Here is a 26987-nt window from a genome sequence, read left to right on the forward strand (position 1 = left end):
ATGATAAAATACATTTTGGAGTTATTTATTTTGAGAAACACTGTGATAATAGCAAATGTCTGAGTCAAGTGACTAATGAGTGAGTTATGCTGTACACAAACCATTGTTCTAGAATAAAAATACCACCATAGTCAGTCCTTATCAAACTGGCTGTATCAGATTTATAGTTCAGCCAGATAAGAAGTTAATTGTGTTTATGTTAAATGGCTACAAGCTGTTCCTGGGGGAGATGGGTTTCAATGCTGACAGTATAGTTCAAACTGGCTCCTATAGCTAGAACCAATGTATATTCCTGGTCATTATCACAAGGACAGAAGATCTGTCAAGCATACACCATTATGAATATTCATGAACATACGTGGATGAGGGTCATTTTGTTTCATCAGAAGAATTTGTCGGTTCTGAAGATCCCTAGCATGATGATTGCCAGGATATGTTGTGTTGCTGGCCATGGTGCAGCCCAGATATTCCAATAAGGATTCGGGATCTATTCATCAAGTGTGACTGCTGTGTTCTGTATGGATTGAGAATTGCTGCCTGGAATACTCCAAAACATCAATGATCCTGACGGTGTAGATGCACTGCCACCATATATAGTTGTAGGATTCCGTTTGGATGTTTTAGATGTAATATATCAATTTGGAAAATTATCTTTTACACTGGAATTTTTGTTTTCATGTATCTCCATTGTCAAATTAAAAGGAAACAAAGCAATAGATTTTGATTATATACACATATACATCAACCTCCCTCTGTACATTTGGATTGTGTCACTGTATATTGATGCATTACCAGATCAATGTTATGGACATTACTACTTCTCTATTCATCTCTGACGTTTGTCAGGCAGTAATGGACTCAGATTGGACAATCTTATCTCAAGTCAATTCCAACTGTTTAGATATTGCTAAGAAAATGTTTTTGTGGGATGTTTCATTTGATTATGCAAATATGTGTAGTCACCCAAGAGAGAAGACAGGCGTTAGGTTTTGTAAATTGTTATTCCACCAAACATCTATTGCCTTATCCCTGTTGCCTTATCTGCCGTCTTCTTCAGCTGCCTATTTCCTGGAGAGACTGGAGATCGATCACCCTAATCTGAGATACCGGGTACAGTTATTGTATGACTTCTGCAGCTTCATGATAAATATTAAACAGAAATTACACTCTCATGATCCTCAAAATTATATAGAGTAGGATATTCTGTGTTCACTGAAACACAGGCTGTTTAATTGTTTTTGAAATCAAATGAACAGACTTTATTTAAGTGAATGGAACCAAGAGTTCTGTTTAGTGCACTAAAACAGTAACTTTCATTGTAAGTCATGATCACATAATATAAATGATCACAAACTTTATTTAGTTACAGGAACTTAGCTGGATTAGCCAGCCACTAGGAAACAGACTTTCTATAGACACTGGGAAACAGACTTTGTGTAGTCACTGGGAAACAGACTTTGTGTAGTCATTAGGAAACAGACTTTCTGTAGTCATTAGGAAACAGACTTTCTTTAGTCACTGGGCAACAGACTTTCTGTAGTCACTGGCATGGGCAACAGACTTTCTGTTGTCACTGGGAAGCAGATTTTGTGTAGTCACTGGGAAACAGACTTTGTGTAGTCATTAGGAAACAGACTTTCTGTAGTCATTAGGAAACAGACTTTCTTTAGTCACTGGGCAACAGACTTTCTGTAGTCACTGGCATGGGCAACAGACTTTCTGTTGTCACTGGGAAACAGACTTTGTGTAGTCACTGGGAAACAGACTTTGTGTAGTCATTAGGAAACAGACTTTCTGTAGTCATTAGGAAACAGACTTTCTGTAGTCACTAGGAAACAGACTTTCTGTAGTCACTGGGAAACAGACTGTGTCGTCACTAGGAAACAGACTTTGTGTAGTCACAGGGAAACAGACTTTGTGTAGTCACTAGGAAACAGATTTTCTGTAGACACAGGGAAACAGACTTTCTGTAGTCACTAGGAAACAGACTTTCTGTAGTCACTGGCATGGGTAACAGACTTTCTGTTGTCACTGGGAAACAGACTTTCTGTTGTCACTAAACAGACTTTCTGTAGTCACTGGCATGGGTAACAGACTTTCTGTTGTCACTGGGAAACAGACTTTCTGTTGTCACTAAACAGATTTTCTATTGTCACTGGGAAACGGATTTTCTGTTGTCACTGGGAAACAGACTTTCTGTAGTCATTAGGAAACAGACTTTCTGTAGTCATTAGGAAACAGACTTTCTGTAGTCACTAGGAAACAGACTTTCTGTAGTCACTGGGAAACAGCTTTTCTGTAGTCACTAGGAAACAGACTTTCTGTAGTCACTAGGAAACAGACTTTGTGTATATATATAGTCACTGGGAAACAGACTTTGTGTAGTCACTAGGAAACAGACTTTGTGTAGTCGCTGGGAAACAGATTTCTGTAGTCACTGGGAAACAGATTTCTGTAGTCACTGGGAAACAGACTTTCTGTAGTCACTAGGAAACAGACTTTCTGTAGTCATTAGGAAACAGACTTTCTGTAGTCACTAGGAAACAGACTTTCTGTAGTCACTGGGAAACAGCTTTTCTGTAGTCACTAGGAAACAGACTTTCTGTAGTCACTAGGAAACAGACTTTGTGTAGTCACTGGGAAACAGACTTTGTGTAGTCACTGGGAAACAGACTTTCTGTAGTCACTAGGAAACAGATTTTCTGTAGTCACTGGGAAACAGATTTTCTGTAGTCACTGGGAAACAGACTTTCTTTAGTCACTGGGCAACAGACTTTCTGTAGTCTCTCAGGGAAACAGACTTTGTGTAGTCACTGGGAAACAGAATTTCTGTAGTCACTAGGAAACAGACTTTCTGTAGACACTGGGAAACAGACTTTCTGTAGTCACATGGAAACAGACTTTCTGTAGACACTGGGCAACAGACTTTGTGTAGTCACTGGGAGACAGACTTTGTGTAGTCACAGGGAAACAGACTTTCTGTAGACGTCACTTGGTTACAGACTTGATGTTGTTACTACGTTATATATAGCTAGGAAACAGATTTACTGTCATCTCTAGGAAACAGACTTTGTGTAGACACTGGGAAACAGACTTACTGTCATCTCTAGGAAACAGACTTACTGTCATCTCTAGGTAACAGACTTACTGTCATCTCTAGGTAACAGACTTACTGTCATCTCTAGGTAACAGACTTACTGTCATCTCTAGGAAACAGACTTACTGTCATCTCTAGGAAACAGACTTTCTGTTGTTATTACTACAAAACAGACCTTGTGTAAATACTTTAACTGGGAAATAGATGTCTTCTATTGAGAAAAAAAAATCCCAGAAAACCCTTACAATGTACATGTAATATCCACTATCTTCAAAGACAAATCACGTTACTAATTGTTTTAAAAAAATGTTTTAAACAATGATTTTTCTAAGAATGTGTTCTGTGATGTATCCTAGCATGGGTTAATTATTTAAGTGAATGTTTAATAGGCATCAGGGGGTTGTTTAAGTACTTTTAAGTGTGGTATATGGAGTTCACATCCATCGATGTAGTAATGAAATTGAATTCCTTGTTGAATGCTAATTGGTTAATTTAGGCTGTGGTAATCAACACCTCTAGCTGAAGGTGGTATGCTGGCTTTTATACACGGGAACCTGCCTTGCATTCTTAAGCTTTCAATTATTGATACAGAAAAAAGTTAAAACTGTGTAAATTTTACAAATGTTGTTCGCTTGATCAATAGATGTTAGAAGAAAGCCACACTTAGGCGCGGAAATCTACACCAGTTCATATCATGGATGGTGTCAGGTTTGTTTGTCTGCACCAGAGTTCCAGCTTCATAGAAATGGAATATTGCCATATACTGAAATCCTTCACAATGCTAAAAACAAAGTGAGAAAAAAGGGTTGTTGGATCAATAGGAGAACTGGTTATGTGTGTGATATATGTCAGTCTGGCTATGACAGCCAGGTCTCCTCACTATCAACATATAGCTGGAAAAGCATCTTGTGGCTTTGTTGCATGTCTCCAGTTTTGAGTAGTGACACTAGTGTGACTCTTGTGTGTACAGAATATTGCTGAGGAGAAAATTGTGTTGGGATTCCTCTAATCGGCTTGATGTTGGACTGGCCTGAGTGTTAAGTGACTTCCCTGCAGTGATAAAAGAAAATTGTCAATTACGGTACTAAATATACCTATGGAAAACAAAATAGTTGATAAAGCCTTGGTGACTGCGGTAGAGGTGATGGAGTAAGGCTGTGATGAATTAGAGGCAGTTTATCACAGGAGAATTGATTCTTTTTACCCTGTGAAATTTTCCGCCTGACCAGTGATAAACACTAGGATGTGTTTGACCTAGTTCTAAGGGTGTTAATTGAAAGTGTAATGCGTCTGTGCACAGATAGGAAAATGGGACTACCTAGGTATATGAATATTGTGTCTGACAATTTTCTGAAAGTAACAATTGTTACAAAAGTTATGACTGATTCACATAAACGCTGATGTGAGTTACATTTTGTTGTTATATATAATCCCAGGATTAATTCTCTCACTTTTCTGTCTGATAATAAAACATGTATGTAGCAGTAACAGGGACCAACAGATGTGCTTCAACAGGTAGGTACATATACCTTACAGGGGAGTGACAGCAAGGACATGGCTATATATATTTTATATATATGTCCATGTATATATGGTTGTCTTTGTCCGTAGTTATATATATGTAGGCACTTAACAGACCTCAAATTATAAGGAGTTTAAAAATCAAGCAAGTGTAACTGAAATAACAAATCATTGCATTACCTCACTCTCACATATATTAGGATTGTGCATATATATACAATGTATATACCACTTCAAGTTATTCTGAAGTCTCGACAATTATATATATATATATAGTGAAAAAATAGTTTGTTTCCATGTGAAAGTAAGAATAAAGATATAATAATAAAAAAAACTTGACGACTGACTCTCAAGCACTTTCGTAGCTCTTGCTGCTCATCAGTCGTCAAGTTTTTTTTTTATTATTATATCTATATATATATATATATATATATATGTAAGTTGTCAAATTTTGAAATATACAGTTATTGTAAATGTGGATGGTATTATATTTTGTGAGTCAGCAGAGAAAGAATTCATCTAAACATTAAATGATTTTATATTGTTTTATTATGTATGGTAAATCTAGTGTAAAGCTGCAGAAAATTACAAAATGTTTTGGCTATATATGAGTTTAACTGTAAACACCCACCTGTGTTTTGTCTGCAGCGACAGAATTATCAGTAGGTGACTGAGTCTGCTATATAAAACTGATAGGCCGCTCTAAGTTATCAGCAGAAAATAATCACATGAATTATTAGTTGGCATATCATTGGTGCCTAAGTGATATAGGACCTGCCAGCTGAAGTCACTATAGAACTGCAGTATAATGATTTCCCATCTAATGATCTTCTTTGTCATTCAGTGTAATCTGAACATTCATTATGGATGTTGTTATCTTAAAATATACTGAATTGGTGAAGTTGCTTGTGGAAAACCTGATATTGTATATAAACTTATTTATAATTTGATTATAATCTCAAATTATTAAAAAAAAAAGAAGAAGAAAATCAGCTTTACATGTACAGTAGATAGGTGATTTGAAATTATAGGGATTGTCGGAAGTCAACCTGTGATAGATTATATCTAGAGATTTCTATATATTTCAGGAGTGTAGGTTTATATTAATATGTTTACTTCATATTTTTAAAATACAATTATATATACATATGGGTACATATATTTAATTACCGGTGTATGTACTCATGACTGGATACTGATTTCTTTACCGGTGCAAACTAATGAAGTGTAAAATTTTGTACTGATATTTTCTACCATGTGTATACGTATAGATAAGTTATAATTCATTATTCCTTGGGAAAATCATTCAATGTTGTCTTTATTACACTTTAAAGTTGGCTTGCTGAAGGATTAATAAAACTGTATGACATGAGACAGCTAGTGTAATCTTTGGCACCAAGCTCTATTTATTAGACTTTTACAAAGATGTACCAAAAACCAGCAGTAACTCTTCCATTACTGCACTAAAGAGGAGTATGTTAAGTACCATATGAATATTTTATGACTTCTCTTCTATAACTTTGTGTATTGAAATAACTGAAGTATATCAGAGTTGTGTTTAAACGAAGCCATATCATAAATATATGATAACTGATTGTAAATTATGTTATATACACCTACACGATCTCCATCTATACAGTCTCGATCTGGGAGGCTCCAACTCTGTGGTATACACACAGATCTGTATTCTAAGTATTCTACAGTTACAAGGATCTCTCTACTGTATGTACATATAGGTCAGGGTTACCAAATCAATATATGTATATTAGGGTGCATCACATAGTCTCTTACACCTACATGAGCATATGCATCACTAGGAAGTCTACATTGGGTAATTCTCAATCATAAATGAATAAAATGATGAGTTGAGATTTCGGTGTCGAAATCCCAGAGGGGTAGCATAGATATATATGTTCAAAGACATTATTGTATATGTAGACAGGAAATTATTTCATTTATTTTACATCCGATTTTGGATAATGCTGCAGGTGTCACAATGGTTAGCTTTGAAACTTGCCATTGTGGAATATAGCACGAGATTCTTGTTGGAGCATATATATATTGGTATGCCACCTATAACCTGTATGTTGGGGGGGGGGGGGGGGGGGGGGGGGTGGGGGGGGGGGTATTTAGGTAGCAGTGTACAGTAAAAATGCCAAATTCTGAAAAATATGGCACATGCTTTAGATATGCAAACATTGCCAGTTAACCTTACATATAACCTCTAATAAAGTATATATATTTGAAATCTGTACAACATTTGCAATTTTAATAGAGCTCTGAAGGATAAGTAAACTGATATTTTCTGTGATTTTTAGAGCTGTGAATACCATGGTAACAGCTTAAAAAATTCTCAAAAATTGCAAAATATTATGATATTTGACCCAAAATGGCACAATTCTCTACACAATTTTTTTTCTGAAACCTATTTAAAATTAAATATCTCTATCCCAAAGACAGAATTAATCTTGTTTGGACATATGTTGTAAATTAAGTTTTTCCGCTATCTTACCTTTTCTGTGGGCTTCCATTTTGCGCTGTAGGCGAAACTAAATTTCCTGTGTAAACACACGTTCGGAAAATCCGGATATTTAAAATCCGGAACCAATTTATTGATTTTTGTTTTAATTAATGTGAAGCCTGTATGTACTACTTCATACTGGATATACCAATTATAGTGTACATTTATTTTTTCATTTTTTATACATATCATAATACAGGAGTTATTTGCTTAACAAAAAAATTGCCCATGGCCAGGCTGTCTTACTGTGGTGTGCTACCTTATACATCACTTTCGTTAATTCTAATTTTACTAAAAACCCCATGAATGTCTAGAATATGTTCCGACGAACAAAATGACATATCGGGTTACTGTGTATCTTTAATAGTCACCGAGTATTGCTGATTTCCCTGAGAGGTGTATTTTGACAACTTTTTCTCCCAATCCAGTAATAAGGGGAGGTAATTTTAAAGATGAAAACTCCCATAATTCTGTATATCTCTTGAATAAAGTTGTGTTTTGAGTTGAATGTGGTACTTTGAGTCTCTGTGCATGTAATCAAGCAAAAAATACTATACAACTATCAAATTTAGCCTTGTAATATGACGTCATAGTTACCATGACGTCATCAGTAACTATGATGTCATCAGATGGTATATATGACGTCATAAATACTCAATGTTGTCATAATAAATAACCAAATTCCTTTCCAAACCTCAGCTTAGCAACACATGCAATATTCTAACTGATAAATCATGACATGACATCCAAGATTTCAAAATGTCATGCCTATGACATCACAGTCATCTGTTTCCACCCCGGTAATTCAGATATGTACCAATGATCATATGAAAGTGTCCGCTGATCCCATTTTATGCGGAAAATGCTATTTTTTCTGCTTTACCGAAGGAAGTGACAATAATTGACAATATTGTATCAACCGTACACTCCATCAATTGAAATTACATGCTTACCAATGTATAAATAAATTGAAAATAATGGTTTCACCAAATATTTCAAAAAATAACACTTACTGTAATAGTTTCCATGGATACGGGGTAATAAATCAGGTAAAACAAACCAGAATTCGGTCTATATGGGTTTGTTAGATACCCAATAAGTTATTTTGGGTTTGTTATAAAACATAGAATATCTTTTCAATTTACACTGACTCATTAACATTATGCTTAATTAACCCACCCTTAAAATGGGTAAATATGCGAGTTACCTCCCTTGATTCCTCTAATATGACAAGCCTGATAATAAACAAGTTTTAAATTGTTTTTATGCATTTTTGAGCAATACTGAACTAAAATGAAGCTTAATCAAGCATAATTAAGCACAATTTTCCAAAAATACAATTTTTAAACACCCACCTGTGTTTTGTCTGCAGCGACAGAATTATCAGTAGGTGACTGAGTCTGCTATATAAAACTGATAGGCCGCTCTAAGTTATCAGCAGAAAATAATCACATGAATTATTAGTTGGCATATCATTGGTGCCTAAGTGATATAGGACCTGCCAGCTGAAGTCACTATAGAACTGCAGTATAATGATTTCCCATCTAATGATCTTCTTTGTCATTCAGTGTAATCTGAACATTCATTATGGATGTTGTTATCTTAAAATATACTGAATTGGTGAAGTTGCTTGTGGAAAACCTGATATTGTATATAAACTTATTTATAATTTGATTATAATCTCAAATTATTAAAAAAAAAGAAGAAAAAAATCAGCTTTACAGTAGGTGATTTGAAATTATAGGGATTGTCGGAAATCAACCTGTGATAGATTATATCTAGAGATTTCTATATATTTCAGGAGTGTAGGTTTATATTAATATGTTTACTTCATATTTTTAAAATACAATTATATATACATATGGGTACATATATTTAATTACCGGTATGTACTCATGACTGGATACTGATTTCTTTACCAGTGCAAACTAATGAAGTGTAAAATTTTGTACTGATATTTTCTACCATGTGTGTATACGTATAGACAAGTTATAATTCATTACTCCTTGGGAAAATCATTCAATGTTGTCTTTATTACACTTTAAAGTTGGCTTTCTAAAGGATTGATAAAACTGTGTATGACATGAGACAGCTAGTGTAATCTTTGGCACCAAGCTCTATTTATTAGACTTTTACAAAGATGTACCAAAAACCAGCAGTAACTCTTCCATTACTGCACTAAAGAGGAGTATGTTAAGTACCATATGAATATTTTATGACTTCTCTTCTATAACTTTGTGTACAGAAATAACTGAAGTATATCAGAGTTGTGTTTAAACGAAGCCATATCATAAATATATGATAACTGATTGTAAATTATGTTATATACACCTACACGATCTCCATCTATACAGTCTCGATCTGGGAGGCTCCAACTCTGTGGTATACACACAGATCTGTATTCTAAGTATTCTACAGTTACAAGGATCTCTCTACTGTATGTACATATAGGTCAGGTTACCAAATCAATATATGTATATTAGGGTGCATCACATAGTCTCTTACACCAACATGAGCATATGCATCACTAGGAAGTCTACATTGGGTAATTCTCAATCATAAATGAATAAAATGATGAGTTGAGATTTCGGTGTCGAAATCCCAGAGGGGTAGCATAGATATATATGTTCAAAGACATTATTGTATATGTAGACAGGAAATTATTTCATTTATTTTACATCCGATTTTGGATAATGCTGCAGGTGTCACAATGGTTAGCTTTGAAACTTGCCATTGTGGAATATAGCACGAGATTCTTGTTGGAGCATATATATATTGGTATGCCACCTATAACCTGTATGTTGGGGGGGGGGGGTATTTATGGTATTTTAAACCGTAAAACAATAAACTCCTGGATACATCCTGGTCAGCCAATTGTTATAGTTATCATATATAGTGTATTAATTATAAGTGATCGATTATCAAACACGTCTGAGCTATCTTGTGTTATCATGTGTTGGAGATAATTTTAAAATCTGTACATGTCTATCCTGTTTTTTAATAAAATAACACTAAATGCTGTTGAATGATATAAATACCACAGTGTCCTGTCTTCTAAATATCATAGATTGTGATGGCTGTGATACTGACATTGACTGCAGCTCACATTCAATACCATTGTGACTTGTGAATATTATATGGAGTGTTGTGGTTATGTTGCTGATATTTGACTGTATTTTTCAGGCCCAGAGATCAACCAGGTCAAAGATGCCTACATCATAGCTGTAGAAGATGAAGCCAAAAAGAGGCTTGAGAAAATTTCTTCTCGACACCAAGTTGTCCCAGTGGATATGACAAAACTTTCTTGTGATAGCAGTGCAAGCAGCAGTTCTACCACGACTAGTACTACACGTGCAGAAATTCTCGTAGACTGTCGTAACTTAGAGAATCCTGTATATGAACCATCAATCTTATCTAGTTCATCTAATCATCAGCTTGTTGGAAATGGACACCTAGATCGCACCACAAACATGAACGGGTTTGCAGAGTTGGACACCCCTCGAAAGGGGAAGAAAAAGGACAGTAAACGTAGCAGTAAGTCCAGCAATCACAGTGGAAATGATTCTCCACTCATAGAGACTATCAGTGGACATAATGTTCTCAAACGGCGAAGTCAAAACTCCCTCAACAGATCTCGTGACGATGTGCAGGAGTTCGAGGATAGTATGAGTGATGCTTATATGCAAAATTCATTTGAGGTTGAGTTTGACGATAGTGGTCCTCATCGTGAAATGGCTATTGACTGTCCTGATGATTTCCCTCCTGCAGTAAAATCCCCGCCTCGCTATCCCCCTCCCTCCCACTCTCAGTCTTCCTCCACACGTTCACTCCCTCGTGCCCCTCCTTCTACCCCTGCCAAGTCCTTAGATCTTGCCAATAACACAGCCTCAACAGACAATACCTTAGAGTTTGTGGCAAATTCCGTCTCAAACGGCCATCAGAATTTAAGTGAGGACCAAGTCGAGCGGATACGCAAGCACCAAGAAGAGCTACGCAAACGCCGAGATGAGGAGATAAGGAGAGCTCGAGAGCAAGATTTCCTCCGGACTTCGCTAAGAGGTTCCAAGAAACTGCAGGCATTGGAGACCTCGATGAAGCAAACACCTGTTGTGGGAGTGGTAAATACAGCTTACGAGGAGAATGACGATGAGGTGGAGGTGCTAGACGATGGCTTCGGCAGTGCTCGGGGCTCATCACAGCGGGAAAAATACATGAAGAAAAATATAGGTTTGTATATATATTGTAATGTCATGAATTCTGATTTTTTATGAGTCTATTTGCTTATATTTGTAGATAAATTGTTACAGTTTTAAATTAGTCTAAGATTGTTTGAAGCATTATCATTAATATAGACTAATTCTACTCATCAATTCTCTGTAAGATAATTTATGAGATTACTCTCTAGTTTGAGCATCTCTAGAATTTTCATCTACTGTCACTGTATTGGAATACTTGTTGGTTGGTTAATGATACAGGTACAGAAGAGCACGCACTGACGCGGTACTAAGGTATTTATCATCAATCAAAAAATACTTGTTTGAACCCAAATTCATTCCAAGGATTCCTGTATGATATGAATGCTTGACACACCCCGACACGTTACAGGTGCGACACTATGACGTGTTTTTGATTTGAAGTATTGCCTTGTGAATCCTTGACAATCTTCAGTGAACAGACATACTAATGAAAACCTGCAATCCAATGCGTGACTGCATGTGTGCATTTGAACATTTGCCAAACTTGTGACGGCAAATCGCTGCAGGTGAATCTAAGTAGGATTATTGATCGGGGGGATTCAGGTGCTACTGGCTTTATGTTCCTACCACAGAATTGTGTCAATGTGAATATGTACATGATTAATCTAATTATTTAGATCTAATTAATATCATAATTATGTACATCTAGAGTATTGATTGATTAGTTAGAGGCCCAAATTGGAGTTGAAAAATTCCCTGAAAATAGATTTTATTTAGCTCAGCTGGTCTTAAGACCAAATTGATGAGGTTTGAAAAATTGTGATGCAATACGTAGTTAATGCAATTTTATTGAAAAACAAATAATTAATTTGTGGAAAACTGATGCACAAATTAGGGATACTCAAAATTAAAAAAAAGCAAGGCTATAGCTGTATGATATATATGCTTGATAAAAGGTCTGTTTCTTAGCTTTGTGAGAAACACAAACTGACATGGGTAGGGAGCATTCTTAGCTTCGTGAGAAACACAAGCTTTACATGGGTAGGGAGCATTAATTCTTAGCTACATGAGAAACACAAACTGACATATGCACGGGTAGGGAGCATTGAACAACACACCTCAGATCTTCACCTGAGGTCATGTGGCCGGTGCTCTGACATATGACAGACCTTCAGAAAAGTTTTACATTCTTTAAATTTCTTTAAAAGGAAAGAAAACTAGATTAGGTCACTATAATCTACATATGAATGTATACATCAATTTTAACCACCGAAATTAAAGAAACAGTTGATAACAACTAAATGATTGAAATACAAATGTATGAATTTTTACTAAGGAAAATTCCAGGGTATGGATCCTTAAAGCCTGTCTCTGTTACATGGTGATCCCTTTGGCTGTGTAAAGCATGCATATAAAGTTTGTAGCGTGTTGTGGTAAGATCCACACGGCTAGGATGGGGATCTGTTACATTTTGACAGTTGTACCTGTTGAACATAAGCCGGTGGTTGGGAGATATTTATAGCTGTGTACCCTATGGATTTATACGTGTTTGTATAGTTGTAGCCATTCTAAGGATTTAGATATACATGTACATTGAGGAAATTCTATAGGAGAGACATTACACAGTGTTTACAGGGCTCACTGGCTTTTCTTGTGGGTTAAGTGGACTATAATACTGATAGTGTCAAAAGTCAACAACCATCACAGGAATGTCCCTGGTCATTTAAACTGGTACCACTTACAAAACATATCCTATATATATTAAAACCATAATGGTATCATCCAGAGATAAGTGAACTCAGCAATAAAGCATTCTGTTAATTCTACATATATTATGTAATATTCTTCAACTCAATTTTCAAATTTCCTTTCATATTAATATCTTATACAAGTTTTTCATATTTTTTTCCCTTTAAAACATTAGTGATACCAATATTTTATGTAATTAAATTATGTAATTGGCGATGGAAATTGGTTAAAAGTGAATAAGCCTTATTGAACAGCAGACTGTGTGTACGTGTGTCTTATACAGCCCTGTGCTTGTATTATGGTTTTCTGTACAGGACATGAAGGGCAAGTGAATTTCATGACATGTTTTGATCTCTGTCTGTCCCTTCTTTCAGCACTTTCTTCTCAATCATTGACCAAAAGGCAAGGTCATGATATTGGACCAGTGGCATCAGTTATTAAAACCATAAAGTTTATCAAAATGGATGACCTTGTACTTTTAAGGGCATAAGTATGGGGTCTAATGTGTTAAAATCTTTCAAGGTTATGATAATATGCGGAGAGGAAAGGTTTTTAATTTGAGCTCCACCATTTATAATGTAAATAAATTTTGCACACTCACAGTATTAAATCTTCCAATAAAGTCATCCCTTCCTAAATAAATAAGCTGCAGAGCAGATAAGTGACAGAGGCCCAGTGGGCCTCTTGATATATTGATACAATTGGTTGACAATTGCTGGGGAAATTGTGTTACCAGAAGAGTGTTATAACTAATTATATATAATGTCTAAACATCTACCCTGCATGGTTTACAATACATACAGAATTAGTTCAATTTTCAGATTTAAGCCTCTACTTAACTTAACTGTGGTAATATCCAGAAATTCTTTGCTTATGTTCTTTACCTTTCAGATTTTTTTAATTTTTTTTTGTGTGAATTTAACCCTAATAGCTTTGGATATGACCAGTGCATGTTAATAGACAACTAATTATATATAATAAGGGACTCCTACATGTAGGGATTGCAATAAGTTGTTATACAGATCTACTACTGTCACTATCATAGATCTAGACTGTGTGTTACATTTACTCCAATATCTGATACTGAGCAGCCAAATTTTCTGGTGCCTTTCCATTTCTGATTGGTTAAAGATCAATTTTTCTAAACCTACTGGAACTGATCATAAGCTGTACACAAAGATCTGCCTTGCTTTGAGCATGAAACATTAGTACATGCTAATGTCAGAAAGTGAATTGCCTTGATATATGCCTACCATACATTTTTTTGTTGCCCGTTAAACCTATCTTATGAGCTATCAAGACTCTCACATTCAGTATCAGGGACATTATTAACTGATATGTAAATTAGGTGTAACTGCCAGTAAGACTCTGGTTAATTTAAACATAAATACTGATAAGCCTGTGTAGGTGTGCAATAAAATCCCTTTTTCTAGCGTCCAAGAAGATCACTTGAGCTCATGATCAGAACAGCTAAGACTTTAGTGTGATAATTTAAAGGTGTAACATCCTGGTGACTGCTATGTACATGTGGCCTTTGATTGGCTGATTCATCATCTTATATATTATTAGTTATTGTTTACAATATGTTGTGTAATTATATAGGGCTGATCCTAATGTTCCTAGCTAATTCTGTATACACACCTGCATCTAAAAACACACAAACTTGACAAAGAGATTTTTCTATTATCAGGTTATGAGTTTACTTTATTTTCTCAGTACTATCTTTTTCTTTCAGGAGTAGATGACTTATTTTCGACGTTGCATCACATACAGAGCCGACTTAATGCTGCTGAAGAGAGGGATGAACTGTCTTTTCTGAAAAATTTGTTTCACAGTAGTGAGTTTCAAAATGCTGTTAATGTGCATAGCAAAATTACACATATTTCTCAGCAGTCACCACCCCCTAAACCGGAGTGTACAAATGCTGTGCAAATTTCTAATGAGGTGTTCCAGGCACTGCAGTATACAGAGTCTCCGTACGCCTCCGATCTGATGGACATGCTCAGTCAGCCAGGGTTACGGGTAGGTAACGATTAAAACATTATCATCTACATGTATACAATGGGTCTTATAAAGGACATAAAAGAACATTCTGGGCTAACAAAACTGCTTAACTAACATTGTCTAGTTCTGTTGATAACAATAAATCAGTTCAAGTTTTAGTAAATCTATAACTATATATATATGGCCTATGTAAAAGTACTGACCATAAATACACCACAATCTTTGTAACTTACAGAACCTCTTACGAGCCCATGATAGCATAGCAGAACAGACCTCCAAACCAGCCAGTCACGAGAATGTGGATGATTTGCAGGAATACCCTATCACCCCTTACGGAGAGGAGACAGTACGCATTGTCTACCTGGAGAAGACTAGTGAGCCCTTGGTATGTATCTTTGTTGCCTTGGTAACTTTGTTTGAGAATACAACATGTACGCTTATCTTAAATGCTTTGGTAACTTGTTTGAGAATATAATACCTATCTATTAATAGTTGCTTTGGTAACTTGTTTGAGAATACAATGCTTATCTTAATTGCCTTGTTTGGTGATTACTGACAGGGTGCTACTGTACGCAATGATGGAGAGGCCATCATTGTCGGTCGGATAGTCAAGGGAGGAACAGCAGACAAGAGCGGTGAGTCTTCCTTCCTGTCCCTTCAAGTCATGTGATACATTTACTGTCTCAAGTCATGTGATGTATCTACTGTCTCAAGTCATGTGATGTATCTAATGTCTCAAGTCTTGTGATGTATTTACTGTCTCCTCAAGTCATGTGATGTATTTACTGTCTCCTCAAGTCATGTGATGTATCTACTGTCTCCTCAAGTCATGTGATGTATCTAGATCTACTGTCTCCTCAAGTCATGTGATGTATCTACTGTCTCCTCAAGTCATGTGATGTATCTACTGTCTCCTCAAGTCATGTGATGTATTTACTGTCTCCTCAAGTCATGTGATGTATTTACTGTCTCCTCAAGTCATGTGATGTATTTACTGTCTCCTCAAGTCATGTGATGTATTTACTGTCTCCTCAAGTCATGTGATGTATCTACTGTCTCCTCAAGTCATGTGATGTATTTACTGTTGATCTCCTGAAGTCATGTGATACATTTACTGTCTCCTCAAATTTTGCACTTCTTTACTTTACTGTTTTGATTTATTCTAAAATTCAAATATTTGTGTTTTGTGCTTGTTAAAATTTGATATTAGAGACATTATTTTTGCATAGCTAGTGACAGTATCCAACTAGTATTTACACTGATGTACCGTGTTATTTACACTGATGTACCGTGCGTCTTTCCTCATTGGAAGTAATTGACGATGCAGTCATAATGTATTATAAAGATAAAGACTGTGTGTATTTTCCAGGTCTGTTACATGAGGGAGATGAAATTCTAGAAGTGAATGGAGTGGAAATGAGAGGCAAAAATATCAATGATGTATCCGACATGCTGGTATGTAGTTCACCTAACATCATGCATTAATAGAGTCTTACATGGGTCTGTTCCGTGGACAGGGATATCTATCTGAGTGTAAGAGTTTGGTCAGTCAGCACGAGGCTTTCTGAGTACTGGCCAGCTGAACTCTTACACGAGGGTTTAGATATCCTTGTTTATAGAACACAACCATGTTTGATTATTTTCTCACATACTTTCATGCAATTGTAAATTTTTATCAAGTTTTTCATTGCCCCATCTACAATGCTCCTTTGAATAGGCATCAAAATTGACGATGTCATTTACGACATGGTTAGGTAACGTAAAATGATGACATTACATTATTTTGAGCAGCATCATATAGTGTGTGCCAGTTGTCTTTAACCTCATATGTATATTCCACAGACTAATAAAACATGGCATCTAAACGGTAATTAATAAACAATCATTTATATAAACTAAGAAAAAAAAGCATACCAGGTTATGATTGTAATACTTACCAAGTAATAAATTCAAATTACATTTCAAATCTATGTGTTCTTTTTCAGGCCGACATGACAGGCACTATCACATTCATGATCATTCCTTCTTCCAATTTTGCCAAAACCTCCCCAAATGTCCAAGTGGTAAGATATAAATCAAATTCATGTTTGTTTTTCAATTCAAGAAAGATATAGTTTTGGTAGGATTTATTGCGGGAAACATTATAAAGTTGTTATATTTCAGTTAAACAGGTACAAAATAACATGTACACCATTAAGTACAACATAAACATTTTCCATTTAAAACAAAGAGGATGTAATTTTGATAATAATCCACAGGCAACTGTATTGGGATGACTCTATATATGACTTAAGTAGTGACAGCAAACCTTTAACATGATAACATGGTTGATATTTGTTGTAACAGATGCATGTGAAGGCCCTGTCTAACTATGATCCTGAAGATGATATCTTGATTCCTTGTCGGGAGCTTGGAATCTCCTTCATGAAGGGAGATATACTCCATGTGATCAACCAGGAGGACCCCAACTGGTGGCAGGCATACCGGGAAGGGGAGGAGGAACACCAGTCACTAGCCGGATTAATACCGTCCCGACACTTCAAACAGCAGTAAGTCAGTCCCCACACTTCACACAGCAGTAAGTCAGTCCCCACACTTCAAACAGCAGTAAGTCAGTCCCCACACTTCACACAGCAGTAAGTCAGTCCCCACACTTCACACAGTAGTAAGTCAGTCCCCACACTTCACACAGCAATAAGTCTGTCCCCACACTTCACACAGCAGTAAGATAGTCCCCACACTTCACACAGCAGTAAGTCAGTCCAGACACTTCAAACAGTAGTAAGTCAGTCCCCACACTTCAAACAGCAGTAAGTCAGTCCCCACATTTCACACAGCAATAAGTCTGTCCCCACACTTCACACAGCAGTAAGTCAGTCCCCACACTTCACACAGCAGTAAGTCAGTCCAGACACTTCAAACAGCAGTAAGTCAGTCCCCACACTTCACACAGTAGTAAGTCAGTCCCCACACTTCAAACAGCAGTAAGTCAGTCCCCACACTTCAAACAGCAGTAAGTCAGTCCCTACACTTCACACAGCAGTAAGTCAGTCCCGACACTTCAAACAGCAGTAAGTCAGTCCCCACACTTCAAACAGCAGTAAGTCAGTCCAGACACTTCAAACAGCAGTAAGTCAGTCCCCACACTTCAAACAGCAGTAAGTCAGTCCAGACACTTCAAACAGCAGTAAGTCAGTCCCCACACTTCACACAGCAGTAAGTCAGTCCAGACACTTCAAACAGCAGTAAGTCAGTCCCCACACTTCAAACAGCAGTAAGTCAGTCCCCACACTTCAAACAGCAGTAAGTCAGTCCCCACACTTCACACAGCAGTAAGTCTGTCCCCACACTTAACACAGCAGTAAGTCAGTCCCCACACTTCACACAGCAGTAAGTCTGTCCCCACACTTCAAACAGCAGTAAGTCTGTCCCCACACTTCACACATCAGTAAGTCAGTCCCCACACTTCACACAGCAGTAAGTCAGTCCCCACACTTCAAACAGCAGTAAGTCTGTCCCCACACTTCACACAGCAGTTAGTCAGTCCCCACACTTCAAACAGCAGTAAGTCAGTCCCCACACTTCAAACAGCAGTAAGTCAGTCCCCACACTTCACACAGCAGTAAGTCAGTCCCCACACTTCAAACAGCAGTAAGTCAGTCCCCACACTTCAAACAGCAGTAAGTCAGTCCCCACACTTCACACAGCAGTAAGTCAGTCCCCACACTTCAAACAGCAGTAAGTCAGTCCCCACACTTCACACAGCAGTAAGTCTGTCCCCACACTTAACACAGCAGTAAGTCAGTCCCCACACTTCACACAGCAGTAAGTCTGTCCCCACACTTCAAACAGCAGTAAGTCTGTCCCCACACTTCACACATCAGTAAGTCAGTCCCCACACTTCACACAGCAGTAAGTCTGTCCCCACACTTCAAACAGCAGTAAGTCTGTCCCCACACTTCAAACAGCAGTAAGTCAGTCCCCACACTTCACACAGCAATAAGTCAGTCCCCACACTCCACACAGCAGTAAGTCAGTCCCCACACTTCACACAGCAGTAAGTCAGTCCCCACACTTCAAACAGCAGTAAGTCCGTCCCCACACTCCACACAGCAGTAAGTCAGTCCCCACACTAAACACAGCAGTAAGTCAGTCCCCACACTTAACACAGCAGTAAGTCAGTCCCCACACTTCACACATCAGTAAGTCAGTCCCCACACTTCACACAGCAGTAAGTCAGTCCCCACACTTCAAACAGCAGTAAGTCAATCCCCACATTTCACACAGCAATAAGTCTGTCCCCACACTTCACACAGCAGTAAGTCAGTCCCCACACTTCACACAGCAGTAAGTCAGTCCCCACACTTCACACAGCAGTAAGTCAGTCCGCACACTTCAAACAGCAGTAAGTCAGTCCCCACATTTCACACAGCAGTAAGTCAGTCCGCACACTTCAAACAGCAGTAAGTCAGTCCCCACACTTCACACAGCAGTAAGTCAGTCCCCACACTTCACACAGCAGTAAGTCAGTCCCCACACTTCACACAGCAGTACGTCAGTCCCCACACTTCACACAGCAGTAAGTCAGTCCCCACACTTCAAACAGCAGTAAGTCAGTCCCCACATTTCACACAACAATAAGTCAGTCCCCACACTTCACACAGCAATAAGTCTGTCCCCACACTTCACACAGCAGTAAGTCAGTCCCCACACTTCACACAGTAGTAAGTCAGTCCCCACACTTCAAACAGCAGTAAGTCAGTCCCCACACTTCAAACAGCAGTAAGTCAGTCCCCACACTTCACACAGCAGTAAGTCAGTCCCCACACTTCAAACAGCAGTAAGTCCCCACACTTCACACAGCAGTAAGACAGTCCCCACACTTCAAACAGCAGTAAGTCAGTCCCCACACTTCACACAGCAGTAAGTCAGTCCCCACACTTCATACAGCAGTAAGTCAGTCCCCATACTTCACACAGCAGTAAGTCAGTCCCCACACTTCACACAGCAGTAAGACAGTCCCCACACTTCACACAGCAGTAAGACAGTCCCCACACTTCAAACAGCAGTAAGACAGTCCCCACACTTAACACAGTAGTAAGTCAGTCCCCACACTTCAAACAGCGGTAAGTCAGTCCCCACACTTCACACAGCAGTAAGTCAGTCCCCACACTTCACACAGTAGTAAGTCAGTGCCCACACTTCACACAGCAGTAAGTCAGTCCCCACACTTCACACAGCAGTAAGTCAGTCCCCACACTTCAAACAGCAGTAAGTCAGTCCCCACACTTCAAACAGCAGTAAGTCAGTCCCCACACTTCAAACAGCAGTAAGACAGTCCTCACACTTCAAACAGCAATAAGTCAGTCCAGACACTTCAAACAGTAGTAAGTCAGTCCCAACACTTCACACGGCAGTAAGTCAGTCCCCACACTTCAAACAGCAGTAAGTCAGTCCCCACACTTCACACAACAATAAGTCAGTCCCCACACTTCACACAGCAATAAGTCTGTCCCCACACTTCACACAGCAGTAAGTCAGTCCCCACACTTCACACAGTAGTAAGTCAGTCCCCACACTTCAAACAGCAGTAAGTCAGTCCCCACACTTCAAACAGCAGTAAGTCAGTCCCCACACTTCACACAGCAGTAAGTCAGTCCCCACACTTCAAACAGCAGTAAGTCCCCACACTTCACACAGCAGTAAGACAGTCCCCACACTTCAAACAGCAGTAAGTCAGTCCCCACACTTCACACAGCAGTAAGTCAGTCCCCACACTTCATACAGCAGTAAGTCAGTCCCCATACTTCACACAGCAGTAAGTCAGTCCCCACACTTCACACAGCAGTAAGACAGTCCCCACACTTCACACAGCAGTAAGACAGTCCCCACACTTCAAACAGCAGTAAGTCAGTCCCCACACTTCACACAGTAGTAAGTCAGTCCCCACACTTCAAACAGCGGTAAGTCAGTCCCCACACTTCACACAGCAGTAAGTCAGTCCCCACACTTCACACAGTAGTAAGTCAGTGCCCACACTTCACACAGCAGTAAGTCAGTCCCCACACTTCACACAGCAGTAAGTCAGTCCCCACACTTCAAACAGCAGTAAGTCAGTCCCCACACTTCAAACAGCAGTAAGTCAGTCCCCACACTTCAAACAGCAGTAAGACAGTCCTCACACTTCAAACAGCAATAAGTCAGTCCAGACACTTCAAACAGTAGTAAGTCAGTCCCAACACTTCACACGGCAGTAAGTCAGTCCCAACACTTCACACAGCAGTAAGTCAGTCCCCACACTTCACACAGCAGTAAGTCAGTCCCGACACTTCACACGGCAGTAAGTCAGTCCCAACACTTCACACAGCAGTAAGTCTGTCCCCACACTTCACACAGCAGTAAGTCAGTCCCCACACTTCACACAGCAGTAAGTCAGTCCCCACACTTCACACAGCAGTAAGTCAGTCCCGACACTTCACACAGCAGTAAGTCAGTCCCCACACTTCACACAGCAGTAAGTCAGTCCCCACACTTCACACAGCAGTAAGTCAGTCCCCACACTTCACACAGCAGTAAGTCAGTCCCCACACTTCACACAGTAGTAAGTCAGTCCCCACACTTCACACAGCAGTAAGTCAGTCCTCACACTTCACACAGCAGTAAGTCCGTCCCCACACTCCACACAGCAGTAAGTCAGTCCCCACACTTCACACAGTAGTAAGTCAGTCCCGACACTTCACACAGCAGTAAGTCAGTCCTCACACTTCACACAGCAGTAAGTCAGTCCCCACACTTCACACAGCCGTAAGTCAGTCCTCACACTTCGCACAGCAGTAAGTCAGTCCTCACACTTCACACAGCAGTAAGTCAGTCCCCACACTTCACACAGCAGTAAGTCAGTCCCCACACTTCAAACAGCAGTAAGTCCGTCCCCACACTCCACACAGCAGTAAGTCAGTCCCCACACTTCACACAGTAGTAAGTCAGTCCCGACACTTCACACAGCAGTAAGTCAGTCCCCACACTTCACACAGCAGTAAGTCAGTCCTCACACTTCACACAGCAGTAAGTCAGTCCTCACACTTCACACAGCAGTAAGTCAGTCCTCACACTTCAAACAGCAGTAAGTCAGTCCCCACACTTCACACAGCAGTAAGTCAGTCCTCACACTTCACACAGCAGTAAGTCAGTCCTCACACTCCACACAGCAGTAAGTCAGTCCCCACACTTCACACAGCAGTAAGTCAGTCCCCACACTTCACACAGCAGTAAGTCAGTCCAGACACTTCACACAGAAGTAAGTCAGTCCCCACACTTCACACAGCAGTAAGTCCATCCCCACACTTCACACAGCAGTAAGTCAGTCCCCACACTTCACACGGCAGTAAGTCAGTCTCCACACTTCACACGGCAGTAAGTCAGTCCCTACACTTCACACGGCAGTAAGTCAGTCTCCACACTTCACACGGCAGTAAGTCGGTCCCCACACTTCAAACGGCAGTAAGTCAGTCCCTACACTTCAAACAGCAGTAAGTCAGTCCCCACACTTCACATAGCAGTAAGTCAGTACCCACACTTCACACAGCAGTAAGTCAGTCTCCACACTTCACACGGCAGTAAGTCAGTCCCTACACTTCAAACAGCAGTAAGTCAGTCCCCACACTTCACACAGCAGTAAGTCAGTCCCCGCACTTCACACAGCAGTAAGTCAGTCCCCACACTTCACACGGCAGTAAGTCAGTCCCCACACTTCAAACAGCAGTAAGTCAGTCCCCACATTTCACACAGCAGTAAGTCAGTCCCCACACTTCACACAGCAGTAAGTCAGTCCCCACACTTCACACAGCAGTAAGTCAGTCCCCACACTTCACACGGCAGTAAGTCAGTCCCCACACTTCAAACAGCAGTAAGTCAGTCCCCACACTTCACACGGCAGTAAGTCAGTCCCCACACTTCACACAGCAGTAAGTCAGTCCCCACACTTCACACGGCAGTAAGTCAGTCCCCACACTTCACACGGCAGTAAGTCAGTCCCCACACTTCACACGGCAGTAAGTCAGTCCCCACACTTCACACAGCAGTAAGTCAGTCCCCACACTTCACACGGCAGTAAGTCAGTCCCCACACTTCAAACAGCAGTAAGTCAATCCAGACACTTCACACAGCAGTAAGTCAATCCAGACACTTCACACAGCAGTAAGTCAGTCCCCACACTTCACACAGTAGTAAGTCAGTCCCCACACTTCACACAGCAGTAAGTCAGTCCCCACACTTCACACAGCAGTAAGTCAGTCCCCACACTTCACACGGCAGTAAGTCAGTCCCCACACTTCACACAGTAGTAAGTCAGTCCCCACACTTCACACAGCAGTAAGTCAGTCCCCACACTTCACACAGTAGTAAGTCAGTCCCCACACTTCACACAGCAGTAAGTCAGTCCCCACACTTCACACAGCAGTAAGGCAGTCCCCACACTTCAAACAGCAGTAAGGCAGTCCCCACACTTCACACCGCAGTAAGTCAGTCCCCACACTTCAAACAGCAGTAAGTCAGTCCCCACACTTCACACAGCAGTAAGTCAGTCTGTTTTTGACCATGATAGTTGGATGGGTTAGAACGCTGTCAGCATAATCTGGAGTGTGGATCTGAGGTGCATGGTTCGAGGCTTCCTACCCATATTGGTTTGTGTTTCTCAGGAATCTGAGAAATAGGCCACTCTTTGCTGTTGTTTTTGTGTCCTTTGGCAAGACACTTTACCCTTATTACTCAGACTGGCCTCCCACATGTTGTACAGTGACGTTTAGTCACCAATTACTACAAGGAGACCCTTGTTAAAAATGACCCTGGCTTTTTGCGGGGCAATAACCCAGAGGAAAAACAAACCTACAAACAGTGTTTCTGAAATGTTTCAGAAAAATCTATTTCTAGAGCATCAGATTTTTTTCAAAAACTACATTTGACGATGAATTGGTGATAGGTATGGAGTAACTATAATGATAATAAAAGTTTTCAGCTTGTACCTAATTTTGCTGCAAATAGAGGTGACACAAAATTCTTGGTAGTGTTTGATTCCAACTTGGTGTGCTTTAGTTTGGTAAGGTTGCCCAAGATTCAGGTATTCAAATAGTTTTCTGTTTTCTTTGCTTGTCAGAGTTGAAGCGAACAGGAAAACATTAGCCGGGGAAAACAAAGAAAATCAAAAGAAGGGTCGGTCATGTGCCTGTGGAAAGAAAGACAAAAAGAAAAAAAAGAAATCATTATACAGAGAAACTGATGGTAAGTCAACATGATAAAGGAAGTACCGTAAATATTCGCGTATAGTGCGCACTTTTTTTCAAAAATTGACAAGTGAAAAAGACCACTGCGCACTATACGCAAGTACAAGCCTTTTCCCAGTCAGAATGAATGTGATTTGACTGAGATTTGTGATCGTTTCCTTTCACAGCAGGATTGATTTAATACTTATATATATATATATAACATATATAAAGCATTAAGAAAGTAATAGTTAACAAATAATCAAAGAAATGAATAGTTATTTTAATGTTTAATTCCTTGAAATTGTGTATTTATCAGCAATTACGTGGATTTATCTAAGTCGATCGTGAGCCACATGTTCCGTACACATACGATATCTCACTTGAGGATGTTCCCGTATTCAGGTCCAAAACGATGTATAACATCTCAATTAACATCAAACAAAACTTGAAATGATATAGCAGTACTTAGTTATTTCATACTTCTAAATTAATCACCTTATAAATCCAGAATGTTGCCAGAAACTGATACCGTTCAACTTGTTTATTTACGGAAGCTGAAACAGCACGCATGCGCAATTAGGCACGGGTAACACTAATGCCTTGATCTCGTGCGGCAGTCACTGACCAACTGGCCATAAAAAAATATGATAAGACTGTGAAAACTACCAGGGTACTCTTATTTATCGTCTTCACTGTAGATGTATCCTTTACACATGTTAATTCATTGATATAAAAGTTGTGACCAGCACGACGACTGCAGACTTGTTTCCGTACTGTATACAAAATGGCGGCCTGTGTAACATTACGTAGCAGTCAGCTTACTAGTCAATCTTGTTATAATTGAGCTTAATAAGCTTTGTATGTTTGTGGACAGATACCACAAGAGATCATACCTGCGTGAAAATCACAAGGTAATTGAGGGTAGGATTAATTATTTTGTTGGTACAACAGCGTAGATGGGACCTAGATGGGACCGCTACAATTTGCAAGCTGACTAGGCCTGTGGCGGTATAATGTAAACAACCTGTCAATCCAATGTGTCAAATCTGACCGGTGATTCCAATTAAATGTGGTACATTGTAAATAATCTTTCATAAGTTACAACTTCCTATCATCTTATGCTTTAGAATTCATCTACCGCTCAGTTGAAAATTGAAAAAAAAAATTGTTAATTTTTTTTTTTTTGAAAATGAACCTCAAAAACGTACCTGCGCACTATACGCGAGTGCGCACTATACCCGAATATTTACGGTAACTTAATAATACTAACAAAGCAAGGTACAGGCAGGACATTTGATTATTCATAATTCTTGTGTTACAGATACAGAGGAGATTCTTACCTATGAGGAGGTTGTCCAGTACTTTCCACAACCCAACAAGAAACGTCCAATTGTTCTGATAGGTCCACCAAATGTAGGTCGCCACGAACTTAGACAGAGGCTTATGGAAGCTGACTTGGACCGATTTGCAGCTGCTGTTCCTCGTTAGTATTGGTTCCTACATTCCTTATTGATGACCAGATATACAATCAGAAACCAGTCATACACTAATGACCAAAATATACGCAAATCAATCTTAAGACTGATTACCAGAAAAATTAAAGCACTCAAACAGTTCTTATATATACTGTCAATATTAGTGGTAATCTTGTGACTATTTTATACTTTGAAATCCTTCCACTAAATAAAAATTGTGCTAATTGTTGTTTCTGTATATTGTTTTCTATCGTGGAAAGTACATTTTACTAGTGCCCTAATCTGTTTAAATTCAATTATGTGCTGAAATTTGAATCTCCAAAATAAATATAATCACAGTAAATACAAAACTGTCTTAAATGTTTCTGTATGTATTATGAATGATCATTTTCTATCTACAGATACCAGCCGTCCTCAAGAAGAACATGAAGTGGATGGAAAAGATTACCATTTTGTACCTCGTGCCATTTTTGAGGCGGATATCATTGGGAGAAAGTTTATAGAGCAAGGAGAGTTTCAGAAGGCCTTGTATGGTACAACATTTGGTGCTGTCCGACAAGTTATCAACCAGGGCAAGATCTGTATCCTCAACTTACATGCAGAGGTAGGACAATTTCTTATACATGATTTACATTTGTTTTTTTTTTTTTTTATTATGTTCAATTTTGAAACCTTTAGATATAATGAAGATTTATACATATGTTCATCCCTATCAGTTTTAATTAGAGTTGGAGGAAGAGGATGCATGCATATTTTAAAAAGGAATTTTAACCACCTTTGTTTCTGTTGTTACAGACATTACGAGAGTTATATACATCTGACTTGAAACCATACGTGATTCTAGTGTATCCCCAAAACATGGAGAAATTGAGACAGATTCAGCAACGCCTGGGACAGACCAAAATCACGGTAAGACATTTTTTTGTGATAAGGGGACATAACTCTTGTTGAATTGTGATGATTGTTACTTCAAAGGTGAAGTTCTCTGTACTTTAAAATTTATCCAGTAAATTGTTACAGGACAGTAATTTTCTGTTATGATTGTTGTTACTGAGGTGTCGTATCAAATAAAATATGGATAAAATGGATTTCTGACAAAAGTAACTTTAAGTATGACAGGCCTGTATTAACATTTACAGGTCCGTCAAGATACATATCTGAAAT

General features: G+C 38.9%; 1 protein-coding gene across 4 annotated transcripts in view; it reads left to right on the forward strand.

The window, feature by feature from the left end:
• The window catches only part of LOC117323923 (MAGUK p55 subfamily member 5-like), a 59651-nt gene that overhangs the window by 27195 nt on the left and 5469 nt on the right, over positions 1 to 26987 (forward strand). For all 4 annotated transcript variants that reach the window (XR_004531862.1, XR_004531863.1, XM_033879456.1 and 1 more), the window contains 11 exons: positions 10323 to 11366; positions 14820 to 15106; positions 15324 to 15473; positions 15648 to 15723; positions 16458 to 16543; positions 17074 to 17151; positions 17435 to 17637; positions 24240 to 24364; positions 25670 to 25831; positions 26225 to 26427; positions 26619 to 26732. Coding sequence is in view for 2 of the 4 variants with exons in the window: in XM_033879456.1 (XP_033735347.1) it covers positions 10323 to 11366; positions 14820 to 15106; positions 15324 to 15473; positions 15648 to 15723; positions 16458 to 16543; positions 17074 to 17151; positions 17435 to 17637; positions 24240 to 24364; positions 25670 to 25831; positions 26225 to 26427; positions 26619 to 26732 (2528 nt within the window). In the remaining 2 variants the exon portion in view is untranslated. The remainder of the gene's footprint in view (positions 1 to 10322; positions 11367 to 14819; positions 15107 to 15323; positions 15474 to 15647; positions 15724 to 16457; positions 16544 to 17073; positions 17152 to 17434; positions 17638 to 24239; positions 24365 to 25669; positions 25832 to 26224; positions 26428 to 26618; positions 26733 to 26987) is intronic.

The sequence above is a fragment of the Pecten maximus genome, chromosome 3 (assembly GCF_902652985.1).
Source record: "Pecten maximus chromosome 3, xPecMax1.1, whole genome shotgun sequence".
Classification (NCBI taxonomy): domain Eukaryota; kingdom Metazoa; phylum Mollusca; class Bivalvia; order Pectinida; family Pectinidae; genus Pecten; species Pecten maximus.